Genomic DNA, 22,104 nt, shown 5'->3' with positions numbered 1-22,104 from the left:
TATTTTATCGCGTCGCCATGGCAACACCCTTCGATATATCAAAAATCTGTTCGCAATTTAGCATCTACAATGTCTTGGCATGATGTCACCCACATTTGGTACCTGTAACATGAAATCCCTAGGAGAAATATTTCAAATTCCAGAGCATGCATTTTTCAAACAATCCAAAATGGCAGACTTCCTGTTGGGCGGAGCTTATGACTGTCAGTGCGAAAGTTGTCCGGCTTGATGAGATCTATATGTGTACAAAGTTTGGTTACGGTAGCGCAAAAGGGATATTCTACAGAGCTCCCTGAACATGCCCATCTTCTAGGTGGTGCTACAGAGTTTCAAGAGTTCATGCATGTTAAGTACCCCAAAAGTAGGCTAATGAAAACCTTGAAAAAGAAGAAGAATCCTTAGAAGAACAATAGGGCCTCCACACTTTCAGTGCTTGGGCCCTAATAATAATTCTTAGAAGAACAATAAGGTTTCCGCACTTTTAGTGCTTGGGCCCTAAAAATGTGTTTAATTTGACTGTGTATGCTAGATTCACTCCAACTGCATTAAGGTGTTTTCCCCCTCCACAAAATCACTAACAGCTCTTTTAATTGATTATAGTAGCAATTAGAATACACCACAGATCAATGTCTGTTTAATGATTTGGCAGTAAATAAATTGCTGTTTGCGAAAATGAGATGCATGGCAAAATTCCATGTTTCTCCTCAATTTAATTTAGTCTACCTGAACAGATCCAGCCACCCTTCATCCAAAGCACTGCTGGACAGTTGCAGAGTGGACGCGTGGGGGGAAAAACACGTCCATGACATCATCCGCCTTGGCTCTTTGCGATTCCCGTTCCCACCGGGTGCATCTCGTGGATGCGATCACAGGATTCCCACACTCATTTCCTCCGTGTGCAACTTCAGCTCTGTCCGTAACGGTCGCCTACGTTGGTTTCACTTACTTGCGTTAGCGTTTCACACTCTGTGGCTTTCACCATCGCCATTGTCGGGTTCAGCAGAGTTATGAGGACGATTGAGAGATGCTTCCGGTGTAAAAGTGATATCTTTCTGAAAGCTGTCGCGAGGAAGAGCTCTCCTGCGCTGTGTCGATGCGATCGAAGCTATTGTTAGACGAGATGCAACGGTGTCGATTGGCGTGACACACCTGGGATTGTTTCAGCAAAGACCGTATTTCTTATGTTCCTCACATATATCATCGTGCCTGCAAGAGGAGACATTTCGTTTTATTTTCGCTGAATATAAGTTAGAGAAGCCATTCTAGTGTGTGTTATTTCATGGGGATGTGTTCAAGGCAAGAGAGGATTCAAAAAGACGTCGACATCGTAATTCAAAGGTGTAAGGCAGATAAAGACTGCCTATTTTCTGGTGAGTTTCCATTGTCTCTTGTTAAGAGTGCTGCCTTTCTTAAACAATTTCTATTGATAAACTCGTAAGATACTGAACAGCACTATTCGTATGCTGGCAGCCTCACTGCTGATGCCTTAATTTCCACGTTCACACTGAAAAACTCGTTATGTTAAAAAAAACAAAACAAGTATGTAGTCGATGTGGTTGAGCGTCCGAAATGTAGGCTAACGTTTCCTGAACATACACTTATAAATTATGCAATAATCAACCGCTACCGAGGGCCTACCAAAACGTGAGCTGCCATTATTACTAAACATACTGCTCTTTGAATAATAAAGAATACCCATCATAGACATTAACATGCCCCTCAGGTGTTGGTTTGGGCGTTTTGTGATGTGAATGATTTTCTAATTAACCCTCGCATTACTATTAAGCATACAAATGAGCGGTTCTGTTCTCCACACACAGTTTGTGTACATATTTATCAGCTATCTGTTTATTTCTTGAATATCCATTGTCCGTGGACATCCCCTGTTGATGTTGTCATGGAGACTACACTTGTTAACAAAGGGGACTTTTCTGTTCAATTGTTGACACCGCAAGTTTGTGTCTCACTGTTCTATCTTGATTGTCTGTTTCAGACTTTCGATTTTCTGACTCCACCTTCACATTCACCTATTCAAAGGGATCTAAGAGGTAAATATTATAAACATTTGCTGAGATTGACACTAATGTTACTATTTACTGACATAGAGGAAAAAACTGTCAAAAAAAACAAAAACTGCTGTCAACGTGATTACTAACCATTAATTACACAATACACTACTTGATGAGCTGATTTGGATTGAAGAGGTTTATGTCAGTTCAGTTCAAATTCATGGAGTTCACTTTACACCTTATTAATAATGAATGACTTGCAATGAATACACTGAGAAAAAATGTTAACCTAAAATGTGCTTATTGTGGTAACATCTGAATTAACTGGTTTTATTTAATTCCAAAATATTATGTACATCACTGAATCAACCTGACAAACACCAACAACTACTCACAAGGGTTTGATCAGGTAGAAATAGAATATTAAAGGTATAGTTCACCCAGACATGAAAATTCTACCATCATTTTCTCACCCTCATGCTGTTCCAAACCTGAAAAACTTTGTTCTCCGAAACATAAAAGGAGCTCTTGGGCAGAATGTTAGCCTCAGTTCACTGTCATTGTACGGAGAAAAAGATGCAATGAAAGTAAATGGTGACGGAGGCTAATTCTGCCTAACATCTTTAGGGCCCTGTGAAATCTGTTTTATTTTTTTCCAAATTCTGTTTTATTTTTTCCCAAATTCCTTTTTTTCCCATTTTATTTTCCGGGTTTTAAAGATTAATGACATTTTATCATTAAAAAAACAACTGTCTAATCAAATTAATTCATAAAATTTTAATCAAATGAAACAAAGCAATTACTGTTCAATAGGGATTTCCCGATACCAATACTGGTATCGTAATCGGTCCGATAACACGCTCATGTACTCGTGCTCATAAAAATGCTCCGATACCAAAAAAAACAATACCATCTGATGTACGAATGTCATTCCGTAAACATTCAACGCACAAATTAAAATCATGTTATGTTCTAGTGAGATTGTTTAACTGCAAAAGCTGTGATTTAATGATATAAATATATAGTTGGCATGTGCGCGCTTCAAATGTGAGCACTTGTGAATGTGTGGAGACAGTGTTGTGCAAACGCACACGCTGCATGAACCTCTTAAAGCTCCTCCTTGGGTCATACACGGAAACTCCAACATGAGCATTGCAGGCTCTGTTTGTAGCAGATGACAGTGAATAGAGTGCAAATTCACTTTGTAGCATGAGGCACAATCAGAGTACATACTTATTTAATTAAATGTACTGTGGTTTAATAATCAATATGAGTCATGTAGCGTCTGGCTTTTCTGGATTGAAAAGCTACCGTCATCACAAAGAAACACTTCAAAATAAAAGCTCAATTTAAATGAAAAAAGTATGACAGAAATATATCACTACTGTAAATGTATGTAATATTCACTGTATTACTACTACTACTAATAATAATAACAATAATAAATCAATAGTACAGTTGAAGTCAGAAGTTTACATACACTTAGGTTGAAGTCATTAAAACTAATTTTTTTAACCACTCCACATATTTAATATTAGAAAACTATAGTTTTGGCAAGTTGATTAGGACATCTACTTTGTGCATGGCACAAGTAATTTTTCCAACAATTGTTTACAGACAGATTGTTTCACTTTTAATTGACTATATCACAGTTCCAGTGGGTCAGAAGTTTACATACACCAAGTTAACTGTGCCTTTAAGCAGCTTGGAAAATTCCAGAAAATTATATCAAGCCTTTAGACAAATAGCCAATTAGCTTCTGATAGGAGGTGTACCTGTGGATGTATGTTAAGGCCTACCTTCAAACTCAGTGCCTCTTTGCTTGACATCATGGGAAAATTAAAATAAATCAGCCAAGACCTCAGAAAAACATTTGTGGACCTCCACAAGTCTGGTTCATCCTTGGGAGCAATTTCTGAATGCCTGAATGTACCACGTTCATCTGTACAAACAATAGTACGTAAGTATAAACGCCATGGGAACATGCAGCCATCATACCGCTCAGGAAGGAGACGCATTCTGTCTCCTAGAGGTGAACGTAGTTTGGTGCGAAAAGTGCAAATCAATCTCAGAACAAAAGCAAAGGACCTTGTGAAGATGCTGGAAGAAACAGGTAGACAAGTAAATATATCCACAGTAAAAATGAGTCCTATTTCGACATAACCTGAAAGGCTGCTCAGCAGGGAAGAAGCCACTGCTCCAAAACCACCATAAAAAAGCCAGACTACAGTTTGCAAGTGCACATGGGGACAAAGATCTTACTTTTTGGAGAAATGTCCTCTGGTCTAATGAAACAAAAGTGGAACTGTTTGGCCATAATGACCATCGTTATGTTTGGAGAAAAAAGGGTGCAAGCTGAAGAACACCATCCCAACCGTGAAGCATGGGGGTGGCAGCATCATGGTGTGGGGGTGCTTTGCTGCTGGAGGGACTGGTGCACTTCACAAAATAGATGGCATCATGAGGAAGGAAAATTATGTGATATATTGAAGCAACATCTCAAGACATCAGCCAGGAAGTTAAAGCTCTTGGGTCTTCCAAATGGACAATGACCCCAAGCATAACTCCAAATTTGTGGAAAAATGGCTTAAGGACAACAAAGTCAAGGTATTGGAGTGGCCATCACAAAGCCCTGACCTCAGTCTGATATACAATTTGTGGGCAGAACTGAAAAAGTGTGTGCGAGCAAGGAGGCCTAAAAACCTGACTCATTTACACCAGTTCTGTCTGGAGGAATGGGCCAAAATTCCAGCAACTTATTGTGAGAAGCTTGTGGAAGGCTACCCAAAACGTTTGACCCAAGTTAAAGAATTTAAAGGCAATGCTACCAAATACTTACAAAGTGTATGTAAACTTCTGACCCACTAGGAATGTGATGAAAGAAATAAAAGCTGAAATAAATCATTCTCTCTACTATTATTCTGACATTTCACATTCTTAAAATAAAGTAGTTATCCTAACTGACCTAAGACAGGGAATGTTTTCTATGATTAAATGTCAGAAATTTTTTAAAGAGTTTAAATGTATTCGGCTAAGGTGTATGTAAACTTCAGCTGTAATTGTATTATATTTAAGCAGTATCTCACATCTGTAATGCTCTGATATGCAGCACTTTATTTGACAAAAATAACTCCAGTGTTGTATTTTGGACTGTTCTGTGAGGTTATGTATAAAAGCACTTCATTTGATAAAAATAATACAATATTATGTTGAAATTGTATTGTTATATTTGAATTTTATTAATGTTTTAATGAATAATTAATTTAAACACCATTTTGATGATAAAATTGAAAGAAACTGTTGATATGATTTTTAATTATTTTTTTTTACCAAAAATGAAGTATCAGTACTTTAAAAAATGGTATCAGGTCATCCCTACTTTTCAACATACCATTGCATTATTTTTTATTAAATGAAGACCATCTGTACTAATCCTCACAGTACAATCCAAAACCCAAAATTGGAGTTTTTATTTATTTATTTATTATTATTTTGGTCAAATACAGTTCTGCTCTGTAGAGCATCACATTATTAATGAAAGCAGTGATGAAACTCTTGCTTGAGATATTGCTAAATATAATGTCATTATTATTGATAATATTATCATTATTACTACTACTACTATTACTACATTGAATATTGCATTTTACTATACAGAAGTAATATATTTCTGTCGCATTTTGTTTTAGTTTCTCGCATCTATTTAAATGGAGCTTTTGTTTTGGCGGAAAACTGGATGTTTTTGACCGTTTCATTTCTCACCTCCTGAAAAGCAGTTCGCTATATGGGCTTATGTGCTTATTAAACCGTAAAAGGCTATGCTTTTATTATATAAATATAAACTCTGCATGTGCTACGCGCTTCACAGTGAATAAAGCGTTCTGCTCTGTCATTAATAACATATTATTAATGCGGTTATTAATGCATGTTAATGAAGCAGTTTGTGTATAGTTAGCGGCTTCTCATTCACTTACCGTTGAAGCACGCAGACCGTAAATCTCAGCCGTTTTTGGTTTAAACATCACACTAGGACATATCACGATTTTAATTTGATTAATTGTGCATTTATACATTAATTTAATCCCAAATATGTCAAATTCTGTGACATTCCGCTTTTTTATAGTTAATTCCATTTTTATGGCTTGATTCCGTGATTCTGTCAATGTTTTCCGCCTCGTGGAAATCAGGGCTCTACATCTTTTCCATGTTCCACAGAAACAAGGAATTCATACAGGTTTGGAACAACATGAGGATGAGGAAATAAATGATGACAGAATTTTTGATTTTTGGTAAACTATCCCTTTAATGTAACAATCAAAAGTTACGACTTTTCTACAGTGTACAGTTTTACATCTCTGTTTTCTCAAGTGGTTAGTTGTGCTTATGAAGTCCTGTGTATTGATAAATGTTATTATCATCTTAAAGTAATACAGTCTCTTAGCCTCACTTCAATTAACAGTATATTGTGTCTACATATAATTAATTACTCTGTACACTAGCTTTGACATATTAGACATTAATATATGTTTTAATCACTTTTGTGATTAAACAGGCAACATTTTTTACTGTTTGTTTGTCAGTTGTTGTGTTCTTCACATAACAAGAATTAACACTTCAAACTAGACACATGAAGTGCAGACTGACACATGAAGTTTTAATCTGGGGCACCAAGAGACTGTCTTTTGGACAAGAACAAGTGAGAGGCCTTTTAGTTTCACTTGGCCAAAAATGAAAACACTGTTAATCTGGATTGCATCTCAGCTAGCTGTTGGAAGCTTAACACCATACACTTTTCACTTCATTTCTTTCTATACATCATAAAGATTATTAAAGGCCACATGCCACTGGGTTCCAGTGCAGATGTTTTATTTACATGTCACTCTACAAGGCTCACCATTTTGGAGCATTGTTGTGTAATGTTTTACCAGGAAGTTGTGATGATTTCAGAGGTAGTTAGAGTAGCCAAAAATTGTACTCAAGTAAAAGTACAGTTACTTGAAATAAACAATTACTCAAGTAGAAGTAAAAATAATGATGTTAATAATTTCTTGAGTAAGAGTAAAAAAGTACTCAATTAAAAGAATACTCAAGTAGTGAGTAACTAGTTACTTTCATATGTAACAATGGACAATTACACCCCAATACATAATACACATTTAACATGTATTACATAATAATAATAATAATTATTATTTTATTGTTGTTATTATTATTATTATTATTGGAAATTCTTTCATCATTCACCCTCATGTTGTTCCAAACCTGTATGACTTCAATGGAACACAATTAAGAAGATGTCAGACAGAATGTTAGCCTTAAATTCACATTTACTTTCACTGCATGGATTTGTTCCTTACATATTTTAAATTGGTGACTGAGACTGTCAGTCTCTAACATTCTGTCTAACATCTTTTGGGTTCCACAAAATACAGAAAGTCACACAGGTTTGGAACAACATGAGGGTGGGGAAATTATGACAGAATATTAATTTATGGCTAAACTATCACTTTAAGGATGCTTGTCAGATTTGGATGAATCTGTCAATTTGAAGAGAAGTTTGGAAACCAGTTTCTAGTAATTATTACGGTGAAACATTTTAACCATATTCAACAATCATATATAATGCTGAATAAAAACAAGCAAGATCATCCTTTATTAATGCCTATTGTCGCCATTTCACAGCTTTTTTTTGTTTTTTGTTTTTTGTAAGTCCTGCATGGATTCTTAGTTTAGTGTAGTTACAGTATTTTCAGTGTGGTAAGAATTTAGATCATTAGTTCTGTACAGTAAGGGTAAACTGATCCTTATCTCTGTATTTGGAAGTGTGTTAGGCTTATTTAAGTTTAGAGCTTTTTCTCTGTTGTTCATGAGAAAAATGCACCGCGCTCCAGTAGTCTTGCACGCGATCGGCAAAGCAAAAGGCGTTTACATTTAACACGGATGTTTACATGGATTAATACAGTAGGCACTGATATATTTCAGCACTGATATAAAAATTTATATTTATAAACTGAGGTCATAAGAGCTCATAGTTACAGAGTCAGCCTGAAAATGACCATCAGCACGACAGACAAGCTTACATTATCACAATCGCCAACACTTACCGCAACAAGTTTTCTTAAGTTGGAGCTGCAATTCTAATCTTGAACTATCTGCTTGTCTTGGTGTAAAAATAAAGCAATGCATGACGAAAGAAAGTGTTTGTTTTGAGCACTTGCTGCTCGACTCAAGTGACAGAGCGCAGCTGTAAATTTCCACTATCGTAAAATTCCCATTCAAAAATCTCTCAATAAATTATGCATTTATTAAAACATATTGAATTAAAGCCAGTAATGTAATGACAGGAATGTCGTCCATTGTAACTAAGTAAAAGTAAAAATTTTTCATTACAATTTACTTGAGTAAAAAGTACCCACTATTAAACCTCTTAAAATTAAATTTTCTCCAAAAATTTACTCAAGTAAATGTAGCGCGTTACTACCCGCCTCTGGATGATTTGACAGCTAGTCCTTATAGTCTTTATACGGAGTAAAAAGTTCACAAGCAAACGTTTTTTGATATGCAGTTTGCTGTTCTTGTTTAGACAACTTTACTGAGTTTATGTTGTAGAATTGTCTTTTAAAGTACTTAGATTATTTGGTCTAATACAGTGACAACGTACTACAAGTAAATCTAAATGAATGAAAAAAGCTTATCTTTATGTAAAAAGTTAGTCACTACACTACTTGTTAAGAATTGGCTAGCAGAATGCAAAGGTAATGCAAATTGCATTTGTTCACTGTAAACTTGAACAAGTTAGCAAAACTAAAAAAATTTGAGGCAATCATAATTGTTTTTAAGTTAATAAACATCCAAGTTGAAGTTAATAGAACTTTCAGATTTAGATTTTGTACAACAGATGCATGTTAATAGCCCTTAACTTAAAATATTGAGTAAGCTAACTCACATTTTAATGGTACTTTAAATGTATCTCTTTGTCTGCACTTAAAATTACCATGTGAGCTCAACTTAAATACTTCAAGTAGAGGGAACCTAGCTAGCTAGTGCAGTGAATGCTAGCATGCTGAATATATGCTAATTGGAAACACTATGGCTGTGTCTTAATGTGCGTTCTTTTGTGTTCTAACATTCTCGTGGACTCGGTCTACGTCATCATCCACTGCCGAAGTTCAATTCCAATCCTCAAGAATGCAAGTACCGAGGACGCAGGAAACTACCCGGATGTGTCCTTGATTTCGAGGATGCATCATATGGTGACTTGTGGGCAAGAACTCGATACAACGGTGGCAGACAAAGGGCGTTTATCGTTTTGTTTTTCCTCAAGAGTATCCCATTGTAAGTTTGCGAAAGTCTGATGGCTTGTGAGAGTCGTTTCTCAGTCAACATTTTTATTAATATAGTAATAAAAACATGGAAAAAAGTGTTTACAGACTTTATTATTTTAAAGTGTCACTAGTCCTGCAAAACCTCACTGGTAATATTAATGCTGTCACTGGTGTGATAATGCCAGTAGTGACGTAATTGCCCAACGAAGATCGCAGCACATCTCAAAGCTCGCAATAGATGCGTTCTGCTTCCTTCTGTTCTTCCGAGTTCGTTCTTCCAAGGTAGCTTGACAAGACTGGCCTTCATAAGAAAGCAAGTCCATTCTCTGCGTTCTTAGAATTGGGAAACACCCTATGCTTTGATGAGCATAACTGTTGCTCTTCAAGTAGAGCAATTTACTGTAGAACAATCATTGTACCTGTCCCCAACCTGAGCTCAAGCTCCACTTTTCACTATAAAATGATAACCCCCAAAAACAACATAACAGAATCTCTTCTAAATAACACAACAAAACATTAAACACTAACAAGTCTCCTCCTATACATTCTTATTGCACAAAACACATCATAACACTTAATTTGAACATTTACTCTGCCTATCGAGTGCCATGCAAACCATGCTGGGAAATAGAAATCCCCTGCCCAGTTTCAGTTAAATTGAAGTTCCTGTAAATTTAAAGAGACCAGTTCATTAAACTTAAAACAATAAAACAATTCAGGTTACTTAAAAGTTGTAAGTTTCATCAACTCAAAAGAAAGAGGAAGTTCTAAATACTCAATAAGGTTAATTTATTTGAACTAATTTATATGATTTAATTTTTCCCTATTCAAAACAATTAATTATTTTGAGCATTGAGGGTTTACAGTGAAGTTTCCATTAAGAGTAGTTTTGGTTTAGATGAAAGCTTGACGTCAAGTGGCAAGTATAATCTTACCCAGTTTTGTGTCTCACGCACAATATTGTCTGGTGAAAAGTTACATGAGAAGAACACCATTGCTCTAGTTCTTGAAAGGGCAGTCTTTCCATTCTGTAGACCTATTTACCGCAAACACTTAACTATGCAAACAGATTATTTGGGCCTGTCCACCAGATTTAGCTTGCATCGAACAGCAGTTCTTCTTTGGCAAAATGGGGCTTGCAACCTCAATTACCAATGAAGTTGGATGAGATACCAAACCAAAATTTTAGCTTGAGGCCATTTGGATGAGTAAAACCTCTAAAGCTAACAGACCACGTTATAAACGAGCAATGTAGTCCCCCCCCATTGTCATGCAAATTTTATGCGAAATATGCTAATTAATAATGAGTTGTCCAGGAAAGCACTTTAGACTCACTGGAGCAGTACCAGTACCGATAAGAAAGTCTTGGAAAGATTTATGAATGCAGAGTCTTTCCAGTAGTTGTCTGTAATTAAGGCCTTCAGGTTTCAATTATTTTTGTTATGTTGGCTAAAAGTGGTCGGTTCTATTATTGTTATTATTGATGTGTTTTTTAAAATGTATTAGTAGTAATTACAACAACAAAAAAATGAATTCTTAGTTCATGTACATATATTTGGAATTTATACAAATTATGACATTGTTTCATCTGATCCAATTATTATTTTAAATCACACAGATTCTCCATTTATATTTTAGAACCTGATACATATTAGGTGTTTTGAATTAATGAGTTCCCTGTCACCCTCTGTTTAAAGTGGTCTGCAAATGTCACTCTTGTTTTTAGAGGAGGTTCTTTGCATTACAACCAGGAAATGAGCTTTATGAAAAATTATTGCACCTTACCCTAAGAGGAAGTAGCACATTTCCTGTTTTCTGGAGGATCTGTGTTTTTGTTTTGTTTTTTGTAATGTAGACATGGCCTCCTGTTTGTCATTTTCTTATTTTTGTCTTTTTCACAGAAAAAGAGGTAACCCTGATACACTCGAAAAAGGATTTTTGCTGCTTGTTCTGTTTACTCAATTAAAACGAACTAAAGCAACATAATTCTTGATTTCTTTGCGTTTTATCTATTTAAATTTCTTAAAATGGAAGTTTACTTAATCCATTTGAGTTGGGACTACTTTAATACTTTTTGTGGTGTTAATTTAGCATTGATGAAACTGGGCAGGGGATTTCCATTTTCCAGCATGCTTTGCATTGGACTCGATAGGGAGAGTAAATGTTACAATTAAGTAGGGCTTTCTATTGATTGTTTTTTTAATTTGGTCAATTCGATATCGATTCTCAAAAGCCATGGATCAATCTTTTACTCTATAAGCAACCGTCCATTACAGTGAGAGGAAATAATTCGCATTTGCAACCAAATTTCACGGTGTGCGAATAAAAATGTATTTATGTGGCAATTGTCTGGTAAATGTTTAGATTTCACTCACCAGTAATTGTGTAGTATAGTGGTGGAGTATTCAACAGCAAGATCCTTTCACTGCATGTTGAGAATTAAAGTTGCTCCATGTAATGGAGTTATGGTGGAGAGTGGAGCTTGAGCTAACAATGAGGACAGGTTGATGTCACACATGAAATTAATTGCTCGCTTTGTTGAACAATTACTGTGCTAACCATAGCATAGTTGCTAAACTACACTCTGTAGTGCTTCCAACCAGCATGTATTTAGCATGTTAACATTCACTTTCACTAGTTAGTACATAAAGAAATAAAAGAGATTTATTTGAGTTACATTGATGTCAGTTTTGTTGGGTTCACCCAATTCAGCTACGTTCTTTCTACACAAAGTGTTTGTGTTGAGATTACACGGTAATTTTAAGTTAAGAAAACTCATGTCAAACATGTGGAACCACTGTCCACGGTTGAATCAATGTCAGCCAAAGAGCTAATTTTTTGTGTTTTTGATACACCATATAACCTTGATATTTGATATAACAAACTATTGAAAGATGGTTATTCACCTTTGTTACATTACCAAACAAGGTGGAGGATATTTCAAACGGTGAAAAGTATAGAAAAACGCATAATCCCAGAGATGCAGTAGTTTATTGTGAATAATCCATCATGCCTGAGATCAACACGAATTATGTTTGAATTTCATCATCTTGGTATAACTGAATTAACATAATTACTGTGAGTGCTAAATTGTGACAAGCTCTAATTCAAACAAATGTTGTTGCATTAGATGTGGATGCTGGCAGACCACTGAGAATAAATAACTTTGGGTTGTTTAGCATACTGTATCAAAATCCTGAAAACTATTAATTCATGAAGTCAATGAGGAAATGTCATAATTTCTTGACATCAGATTAATGGGGTAGAGTTTGTGTTTGCTAGGTGAAAGCATTAAAAGCAGATCTAGTTTGGCAGGCTCCTGCTGCTTTGGACTTTTTTGAGGGTTTTTATAGGGCTGGGCGATATGGCTTCAGAATTTATATCTTGATATATTTCAGCAAATTGATGATATTCAATATATATCTCGATAATTATGTTTTTGCTCTGAAATAGCATAAAAGTGTTTGTTTTTATTAATCAGAGGAACCATCATTTCATCTAAACAGCCATTGTAGCCATGTAAAATTAATATTTAAAAGGCATTAAATAAAAATCTATTTAAAAATGAAGGCATGTTTCCCACAGTTTTTCAATAAATTAAAACAAGGGAGAGTAAAATGTAATCATTTTCAGATTAACATTTTTTATTGATTCATATATTAACAAATAAAAGCAAGAACATTTACAAACAAAATACAATATTTAACCCCCTCTATTATTACCCCCACCCCCCAATCCCCAACCCCCCCAGAAGAACACCCCAGTGGTCCCACATGATTATAGACACACAAAATCAAATATTAAAAAATAAAATAATAAAATAAAGTATGATAATCACACACATAACATCTACATCTACACCTCTATCTCCACTGTCTCAAATGTAATCATTTTCATTGAATTGCATGTTTATACTTATATTTAACATACAATCGTATATGGAAGCTTAATAAAAGTAATATATTTTTACTAAAACATTTCTTTGTGAATGAACAAGGTGTGCAAAAACTACTTCACTTATTTTTTGGAAAACAGATGAATATTGCATAGTACTAAATTATTACTGTGGAACCCAGTCAAGTTTATTATTATAATATAATACTGGATTATTATTATTTTCAGGATAAGATTTGTTAAAGATAAATTAATATATTTCTGTCCTATTTACTTCACCCTAAACTGGGGTTTTTATTTTGACACTGCATGCAGTCGTGTTTATTTCACCTTCACCAGGAGCTTTTATTATGAAACGAAAAGAGCCGTGTTTGTTTGACAGTTATGAGTTTCGCATCTTGTGAGCAACTGTCAAACTCTCCTTTACTGTTCCGCTTTTGTAGATTTGTATAATAACTTAATAATGGTTACTAATGTTTGGAATTGCACCAATGCTTGAACCTGCAGTGCTTCACAATGGAAGGGAACTGCGCTAAAAACATGAGCCCCCACTGCCCCACTGCCCCCGCACGTGCACACAGATCAGTGCATCGCCGGTTCATTCTGAAGCGCACACAGACCATGTTCATCTGTCTTTAATCGCAGCCTTTGGCAGTTAAATAATCACATATGATCGTATCTCCATTTTGATGTTATTTTGATTAATTATACAGCCCTGTAGGATCGTGAAATTAGTGTACTGATGCACTCTATAAAACTTAATGGCCAAATAAAAGGCTCATTAAAATCATCGCGATATTTACAATAATGTTGAAAATCATCACGATTATATTGTGGGTATTCGATGTATCGCCCATCCCTAGGTTTTTATACCAGTTTAGATGCTAGTTTAGAGTGCAGAGTGTACAGTTTTGAAGAAAGCCAGATGTAAACCTTAGTAGGGCCATGCCAATCTGTGAAACCAGATGTTGTGTAGATTCTGTAGAGTTAAGTAGTCAAAATGTAATAAGTGTAAATAAATGATTGTTCAGGAAGGAGATGCATTCTGTCCCCTAGAAATGAACATAGTTTGTTGCGAATAGTGTAAATTAATCCCAAAGGACTAAATTAATCCCAAAGGACAGCAAAAGACCTTGTGAAGATGCTGGAGGAAACAGGTAGACAAGTATCTATATCCACAGTAAAACGAGTCCTATATCAACATAACCTGAAAGGCTGCTCAGCAAGGAAGAAGCCACTGCTCCAAAACTGTCATAAAAAGCCAGACTACAGTTTGCAAGTGCACATGGGGACAAAGATCTTACTTTTTGGAGAAATGTCCACTGGTCTGATGAAACAAAAATTGAACTGTTTGGCCATAATGACCATTGTTATTTGGAGAAAAAAGGGTGAGGCTTGCAAGCTGAAGATCATCATCCCAGCCATGAAGCATGGGGGTGGCAGCTTCATGTTGTGGGAGTGCTTTGCTGCAGGAGGGACTGGTGCACTTCACAAAATAGATGGCATCACGAGGAAGGAAAATTATGTGGATATATTGAAGCAACATCTCAAGACAAGAAGTTAAAGCTTGGTCTCAAATGGGTCTTCCAAATGGACAATGACCCCAAGCATACCTTCAATGTTGTGGCAAAATGGCTTAAGGACAGCAAAGTTAAGGTATTGGAGTAGCCATCACAAAGCCCTGACCTCAGTCCAATAGAACATTTGTGGGCAGAACTGAAAAAGCATGTGCGAGCAAGGAGGCTTACAAACCTAACGATACATCAGTTTTGTTTGGAGGAATGGGCCAAAATTCCAGCAACTTATTGTGAGAAGCTTGTAATTATAATTATAATCTTCTTTATTTATCACACATTATACATATACAGTGAAATTCTTCTTTTTCACATATCCCAGCTAAGCTGGGGTCAGAGTGCAGGGTCAGCCATGATACAGCACCCCTGGAGCAGATAGGGTCCCATAATAAACCCCAAAAGGCTGTGACTTTGTGAGATGAATACATGGTCAGTGCGTGCTTCAGAGGGAATGGGTGACACGCTGCTCAGTGTCCACACGCTGGTCTTATGATACCAAGGAGCTCGTGTGATATGCTGTTTTCAAAGGTTGGATTGAGAGCAGTTCACGTCCATTGTGAAAGAAACGTGCTGCAGGTTCACGCAATTGTGCAATTCCAAACAATTGCAACCGCAAGAAGTTATTGTACAAATTTTAAAACATGATGGATATCACAGAAAAGATGGAAATGACAGTATCTTACCAAATTTGTATATCGTCATTTGGCCGAAAAATATTGAGAGATAATTTTTTGCCATATTGTACAGCCCTATTATTAGGGTGCAAATAGCCACACTATGTGGCAGGTGCAATATACGTCTGTGTTTGTTTTCACTACATAGATTGAAACAGGTGCAAAGAATAACTCCAGTAATGGTCAGTCACAAAATGTGAACTTCTTCCAACTGTTGTTGCACATTGATTAAGAGTGAATTGTGTTAACCTCTATTGTTTTTTTTGCACCAGAAATGTGAGAAATTTGTTTGTCAGGTACTATACGGTATGAGTGTATAAGTGCCAGTATAACCCATTATAGTCTATCACTTCTAATGTTAATATTTGTCTTTTCTTTTTTAGGGTGTCCTATTCTGTTCACGTCTCTGATGATTATCCAGGTATTGCACAAATGGATGAATGGAATGGGGTAGGATGTAATGTAGTGTAATAGGAAAGGAATGGATGGATGAGTGAAGAGTATGGATACCCCCAAACTCTCACAACCTAACCAGCTGCATTACCCAGGGATGTAAAGAGTAACATTCCATTTGTTACAATAAGGACTCATTGTCATGTTTTCAGAATGTATTTCGATCTGTGAAATATAACTGGCCTGATTGAACAGATGATGCAGGGTTTGCCATGTAAAGTGACAGTTGATACAGCTTGTACTAAGTTGATAGTAATATGCTGCATCCAATTCAAGTCAGATGTGGGATATTCCTACTTGATATCTCGGATCTCCAAAGAATAAGGCATTCCATTGCCAGATGCTCGGAAGATGACATGTAAAAAAAAAAACTTGAATGCTGCCGTTAGTTTAGCAGGGGGTTCGACTGTCACCAGAGACGTCTACTAATAACCCAACTGATAAACATTGCTGCAGCGCTAGCATTTTTGCTACAGGTGTACGATTATCAAAAGAGAGTATAATTTACCATGGTTTGAATACCTGTCTCTGAAAAGGTTTGTTATACAAGCTTTAATAGCATGTAATGTAGGAACTTTGACTCATTTATCAATATTATTAAATAAAAGTGACTGTTTATCATGTACTTTGAATATCTCCCAGGGTTCCGAAATGTTTGTGTGATGTCATGCACCTGCAGCTCTGTGAATTTAGAGTTGAAAATTTTTGCACAAATTTCCAAGTTCCAAATTCCGACTTCAAGTGCCGTTCCATTGCACTTTTCCTAGTAGGAAGTTGGAAAATCTAACTTTCCATGTTGAATGTAATGCTGCATTATACAACTTAACTGCATCACTCTTAGCTCCAATGTAAGGAATTGCTGTACCACTGCTGCTTTAGACTCTTTTCTATTTAGATCTGCACCAAAACCTAGCAAGCTGCCTCGCTGCCTACTGCCTACATAAGCAGCTACATACTAAGGCTAAGTGACTGATTTGGAACGTACTACAGTACATTGCCAGCAACCCTGTGCTCCATACAAATAGCTCTCTGCACAGACTCTCAATTGATTTCAATATAGGCAATGTGAGGGGAAATACGTAACACTCTAATAAGCATGAAAAACATTGCATTTGGTAAAACAATCTATTTTTAATTACACTATTTTTATCATTACTTTTCAGTAGGAATGCACTGAGGTATCGGCTGCCGATAATTACTGACAATTACTGACCAAGTTAAAACCATCGGCATATCAGTAAAAACCGATGGTTTATTTATAACTAATTAGTAACACACTTTGTAAAAACTCTGTGAATTAAATTGCAAAAATCCAGAAATAATAGGCTAATGGACACAATATGTAGAAGGGTTGGCACTCCTAAGAACATGTAATATTTCATTTTTATTCTCTCGTTCTTACGTTAATGTGGAAAAAATGCCATAAATGGACATGACCGTTGTGAAAGGGGCACTTACCTATAGGCTACATGATGAGGGAAACCATCCAGAATGCTTTGAAACCAGCAGACTTTGACTTCTGAGATATCGTAAATTATATATGTTGGAAATTATTTATTGTTAGAACAGTAAAAAATATATATATATATTTGGCTATTGATATCGGCCAAATACTTTCATATTGAATTAAATATAAGTTTATACATAATTGATGTTTCTCTGGCAGGATTAGTTTTCTAAATGACGTTTGAGTTACAGTTATTATCACCCGACGTCTGAGATTTAATGTACTGATTCGGATGGGACTAAAGATCTGTGTGTTTATTACAGAGGTGGGAGGGTCTGTTTTCTAGATGTGGGTGCTACAGAAGGTTAAACACATAATTTAGGTGATAAAATTAACATATCTTCAAAACTTTATCAGTTTAAATTTTAAATGACTTATAATTTTAAAAATAAATTTTAAATAATTAATTATTTAATTTATTGATTTAATTGTAATTTATTAGTTATACATTATAAATTCGAATTTATGGAAGTGGCTGCTTATAATATCTTAAAAGTTTAGTATTAAAATATTATACATTTTGTACAATATTGTATATTATCTAATAAAAACAAAAATAAATTGATATGTCTGTTTTTTTCCTTTGGCTTTTAGGATTCAACAATTAAATTAGACTTAAATCAATTGTAATGATTAATATATTATATATATATATATATAATTATATTATTGTAATGACTATTATGACTGCTGTGTATGTCCAGTTATGCTGATATAAAATAATATATATTTTTTAATAGATTAAGACCACAAGGAAAAGTGCAACGAAAACTGTAAAAAACTGTCATAAAACTCTGATCACGGTCCATTGACCTCAGCCGTTACATGATTGGCCAGAGAAGACTTGCGTGATCCAAGTTGACCAAAACGCTCTGTACAATAGTAAAAGCGCGGAGGTTGATATCTGTGTATAGAATATCTCTGACTGGGGCGTACGTGCATATAAGTATGATCTTAACATTCATTTTGGTCAAAATACATGAGGTGAATTGTTGTGAACATTCCATATCAGCAATCACTGACATTCGCATTCGGACGGGATTATATTTCTCAGAGGACCCTTGAATTTGCCAAAAAACAGTAAGTAATTTGCTCTGAAATTACTTTGAAAATCTGAGAGAAACACAGACTTGTCAGATTCGGACGGGATTAAAATCACAAAGTACGTCTTTGAAACACGAATTTCCCTAAGATTCCCTAAGATTCCCTAGATTTCTCAGGGAAATCTAGTCTTGTCCGAATAGGTGTATATAATGCTGGAATTTTACTTTTAGGTAGCTGGTTTTGGGCAGTTCCCCAGTGCACTCTTAATTCAGATATATTTGCTTACTAAGGTTTATTAAATAATAAGCAAAAAGCATTTGAGTATTTATCCCCCTCAACACGCACACACTAAAATGGAAAACTACAATTTCCCTGTTACCTCAGGATTTTGTTGTTAAGCTGTGATATTGGTCTTCTTGTAAGTGTAAGATTGATCTTTGATATTTTGATTCAGCACACAAGAGTTTTGCTCCAAATCTAAGTCTAGAAGATGCAGAGATCCTCTTTGTCGGAGCCTAGTCTAGCCTGATTCACAGCATAGTGGCTTTGCGTAAGAATGAGGAATTTGCTTGGCACAGATTTAGACATCATTGCAAAAGTATGCCATAGGCTATGTTAACCTGAAAATAGTGGATTGCTTAGAAACCATAGAAATAGCACTTATCTCTGTTTGCTGTCATGTATTTATATTAATCATTTATATATAAATTGCATTCTAATGGTGAAGACTGCCACTAACGGTTGCTGTTAGAGACACGATAACACTGTTTGTTCTTCAAGTTGCTATTCTAGAAACTTGTTCATAGCACCTGCTTATTGTCATTTCAGATAACACGTATGTGTCTAACTCTGAAAACGATGATGAAGTGTTAGTCACCAGGGATCCAATACCTGTGATTTTTCACAGAATTGCAACAGGTAAGAACCTTTGTAATTTAATTGTAAATCATACAAGAACTGCAGCTACAGAAAACTAATGAACCAGCTGAACAATATTAAGTTTTTAAAGTCACTCCTAAAGGGAAAGCTAAACCAGTAACCTTGCACATTTAGAGTGTACTTGACAGGAATATTTAAGTAGTTTTCACCTCTGATCAAGGCCCTGGCAGCTGAATATTTTTGTTCCAACCCTGAACTAGTGAGCCTGACTTTAACCCATACATTAAACTAGAATTTTATTAATACAATTTGATTTAGTCCAGAGTTTGAACAATATAATACCTTAGGTCTGAACTAAATTATGGCTATAGCTTAGAACGGTCTTTTAGACCAAAGTACTGTGCAGTACTATAGTGCAGTGAAAGTATTGGATGGTAATACCATGGTGGTACTTTGTAATATATAATGGTACTGAACGATTACCATATAAATGTATCATGATATTTACAGTGCATCCGGAAAGTATTCACAGCGCTTCACTTTTTCCACATTTTGTTATGTTACAGCCTTATTCCAAAATGGATTAAATTCATTATTTTCCTCAAAATTCTACAAATAATACCCCATAATGACAACGTGAAAGTAGTTTGTTTGAAATCTTTGCAAATTTATAAAAAAAAAAAAAAAAAAAAAATCACATGTACATAAGTATTCACAGCCTTTGCTCAATACTTTGTTGAAGCACCTTTAGCAACAATTACAGCCTCAAGTCTTTTTGAGAATGATGCTACAAGCTTGGCACACCTATTTTTGGGCAGTTTCTCCCATTCTTCTTTGCAGGACCTCTCAAGCTCCATCAGGTTGGATGGGGAGCGTTGGTGCACAGCCATTTTCAGATCTCTCCAGAGATGTTCAATCGGGTTCAAGTCTGGCCTCTGGCTGGGCCACTCAAGGACATTCACAGAGTTGTCCCGTAGCCACTCCTTTGTTATCTTGGCTGTGTGCTTAGGGTCGTTGTCCTGTTGGAAGATGAACCTTCGCCCCATTCTGAGGTCCAGAGCGCTCTGGAGCAGGTTTTTATCAAGGATGTCTCTGTACATTGCTGCATTCATCTTTCCCTCGATCCTGACTAGTCTCCCAGTTCCTGCCGCTGAAAAACATCCCCACAGCATGATGCTGCCACCACCATGCTTCACTGTAGGGATGGTATTGGCCAGGTGATGAGCGGTGCCTGGTTTCCTCCAGACATGACACTTGCCATTCAGGCCAAAGAGTTCAATCTTTGTTTCATCAGACCAGAGAATTTTGTTTCTCATGGTCTGAGAGTCCTTCAGGTGCCTTTTGGCAAACTCCAGGCGGGCTGTCATGTGCCTTTTACTGAGTGTCTGCTTCCGTCTGGCCATTCTACCATACAGGCCTGATTGGTGGAGTGCTGCAGAGATGGTTGTTCTTCTGGAAGGTTCTCTGCTCTCCACAGAGAAATGCTGGAGCTCTGTCAGAGTGACCATCGGGTTCTTGATCACCTCCCTGACTAAGGCCCTTCTCCCCCGATCGCTCAGTTTGGCCGGGCGGCCAGCTCTAGGAAGAGTCCTGGTGGTTCCAAACTTCTTCCATTTACGGATGATGGAGGCCACTGTGCTCATTGGGACCTTCAATGCTGCAGAAATGTTTCTGTACCCTTCCCCAGATCTGTGCCTCAATACAATCCTGTCTCGGAGGTCTACAGACAATTCCTTGGACTTCATGGCTTGGTTTGTGCTCTGATATGCACTGTTAATCGTGGGACCTTATATAGACAGGTGTGTGCCTTTCCAAATCATGTCCAATCAACTGAATTTACCACAGGTGGACTCCAATCAAGTTGTAGAAACATCTCAAGGATGATCAGTGGAAACACGATGCACCTGAGCTCAATTTTGAGTATCATGGCAAAGGCTGTGAATATTTATGTACATGTGATTTTTTCGTTTTTTATTTGTAATAAATTTGCAAAGATTTCAAACAAACTTCTTTCACATTGTCATTATGGGGTATTATTTGTAGAATTTTGAGGAAAATAATGAATTTAATCCATTTTGGAATAAGGCTGTAACATAACAAAATGTGGAAAAAGTGAAGCGCTGTGAATACTTTCCGGATGCACTGTACATGGTGCTCCAAGACACTTCAAATAAAACCATGGTGCATGTCCAAAACAACATGGCTTTTCCATGGTACCCTGTCCAAAACACTGTAGTACACATGATACTTTTTGTTAGTTGAAGCTCATTATTTTAAAGAAAATTGTTTAGGATAACAATCTAAAGGCCCCGTTATTGCAGTTTTCATGTGTGTTAGCCTATATTAATTCCAAAGGTGAACACATACCTTGACTCCAAGGGTCTAAAGACAAAAAATCATGTAAGGAATCTTGGTGTCATTTTGGAGTCAGACCTTAGTTTCAGTAGTCACATCAGCCTACTGTCATCTAAAAAATATAGCGGGAATTAGATTTTTTATATCCAGTCAAGACTTAGAGAAACTTGTTCATGCGTTCATCACCAGTAGGGTAGACTACTGCAATGGACTCCTCACCGGCCTTCCCAAAAAGACCATTAGACACCTGCAGCTCATTCAGAATGGCGCTGCCAGGATTCTCACTCGAACCAAAAAATCTGAGCATATTATTCCAGTCCTCAGGTCTTTACACTGGCTTCCAGTTACATTTAGAGTTTATTTTAAATCACTATAACTCGTTTATAAATC

General features: G+C 36.2%; 1 protein-coding gene across 1 annotated transcript in view; it reads left to right on the top strand.

The window, feature by feature from the left end:
* The first annotated feature begins 855 nt into the window (after window positions 1-855).
* LOC127429471 (protein mono-ADP-ribosyltransferase PARP8-like) overlaps window positions 856-22,104 on the top strand; it is a 66,294-nt gene continuing 45,045 nt past the window's right edge. The window contains exons 1-4 of the mRNA XM_051678476.1: window positions 856-1,370; window positions 1,994-2,048; window positions 15,860-15,897; window positions 19,309-19,398. Coding sequence (XP_051534436.1) covers window positions 1,280-1,370; window positions 1,994-2,048; window positions 15,860-15,897; window positions 19,309-19,398 — 274 coding nt within the window. The 5' untranslated portion in view covers window positions 856-1,279. The remainder of the gene's footprint in view (window positions 1,371-1,993; window positions 2,049-15,859; window positions 15,898-19,308; window positions 19,399-22,104) is intronic.

Source organism: Myxocyprinus asiaticus, chromosome 3 (assembly GCF_019703515.2).
Source record: "Myxocyprinus asiaticus isolate MX2 ecotype Aquarium Trade chromosome 3, UBuf_Myxa_2, whole genome shotgun sequence".
Classification (NCBI taxonomy): domain Eukaryota; kingdom Metazoa; phylum Chordata; class Actinopteri; order Cypriniformes; family Catostomidae; genus Myxocyprinus; species Myxocyprinus asiaticus.
Note: the sequence above shows the minus strand (reverse complement) of the source record. Positions and strands in the feature narration are given on the sequence as shown.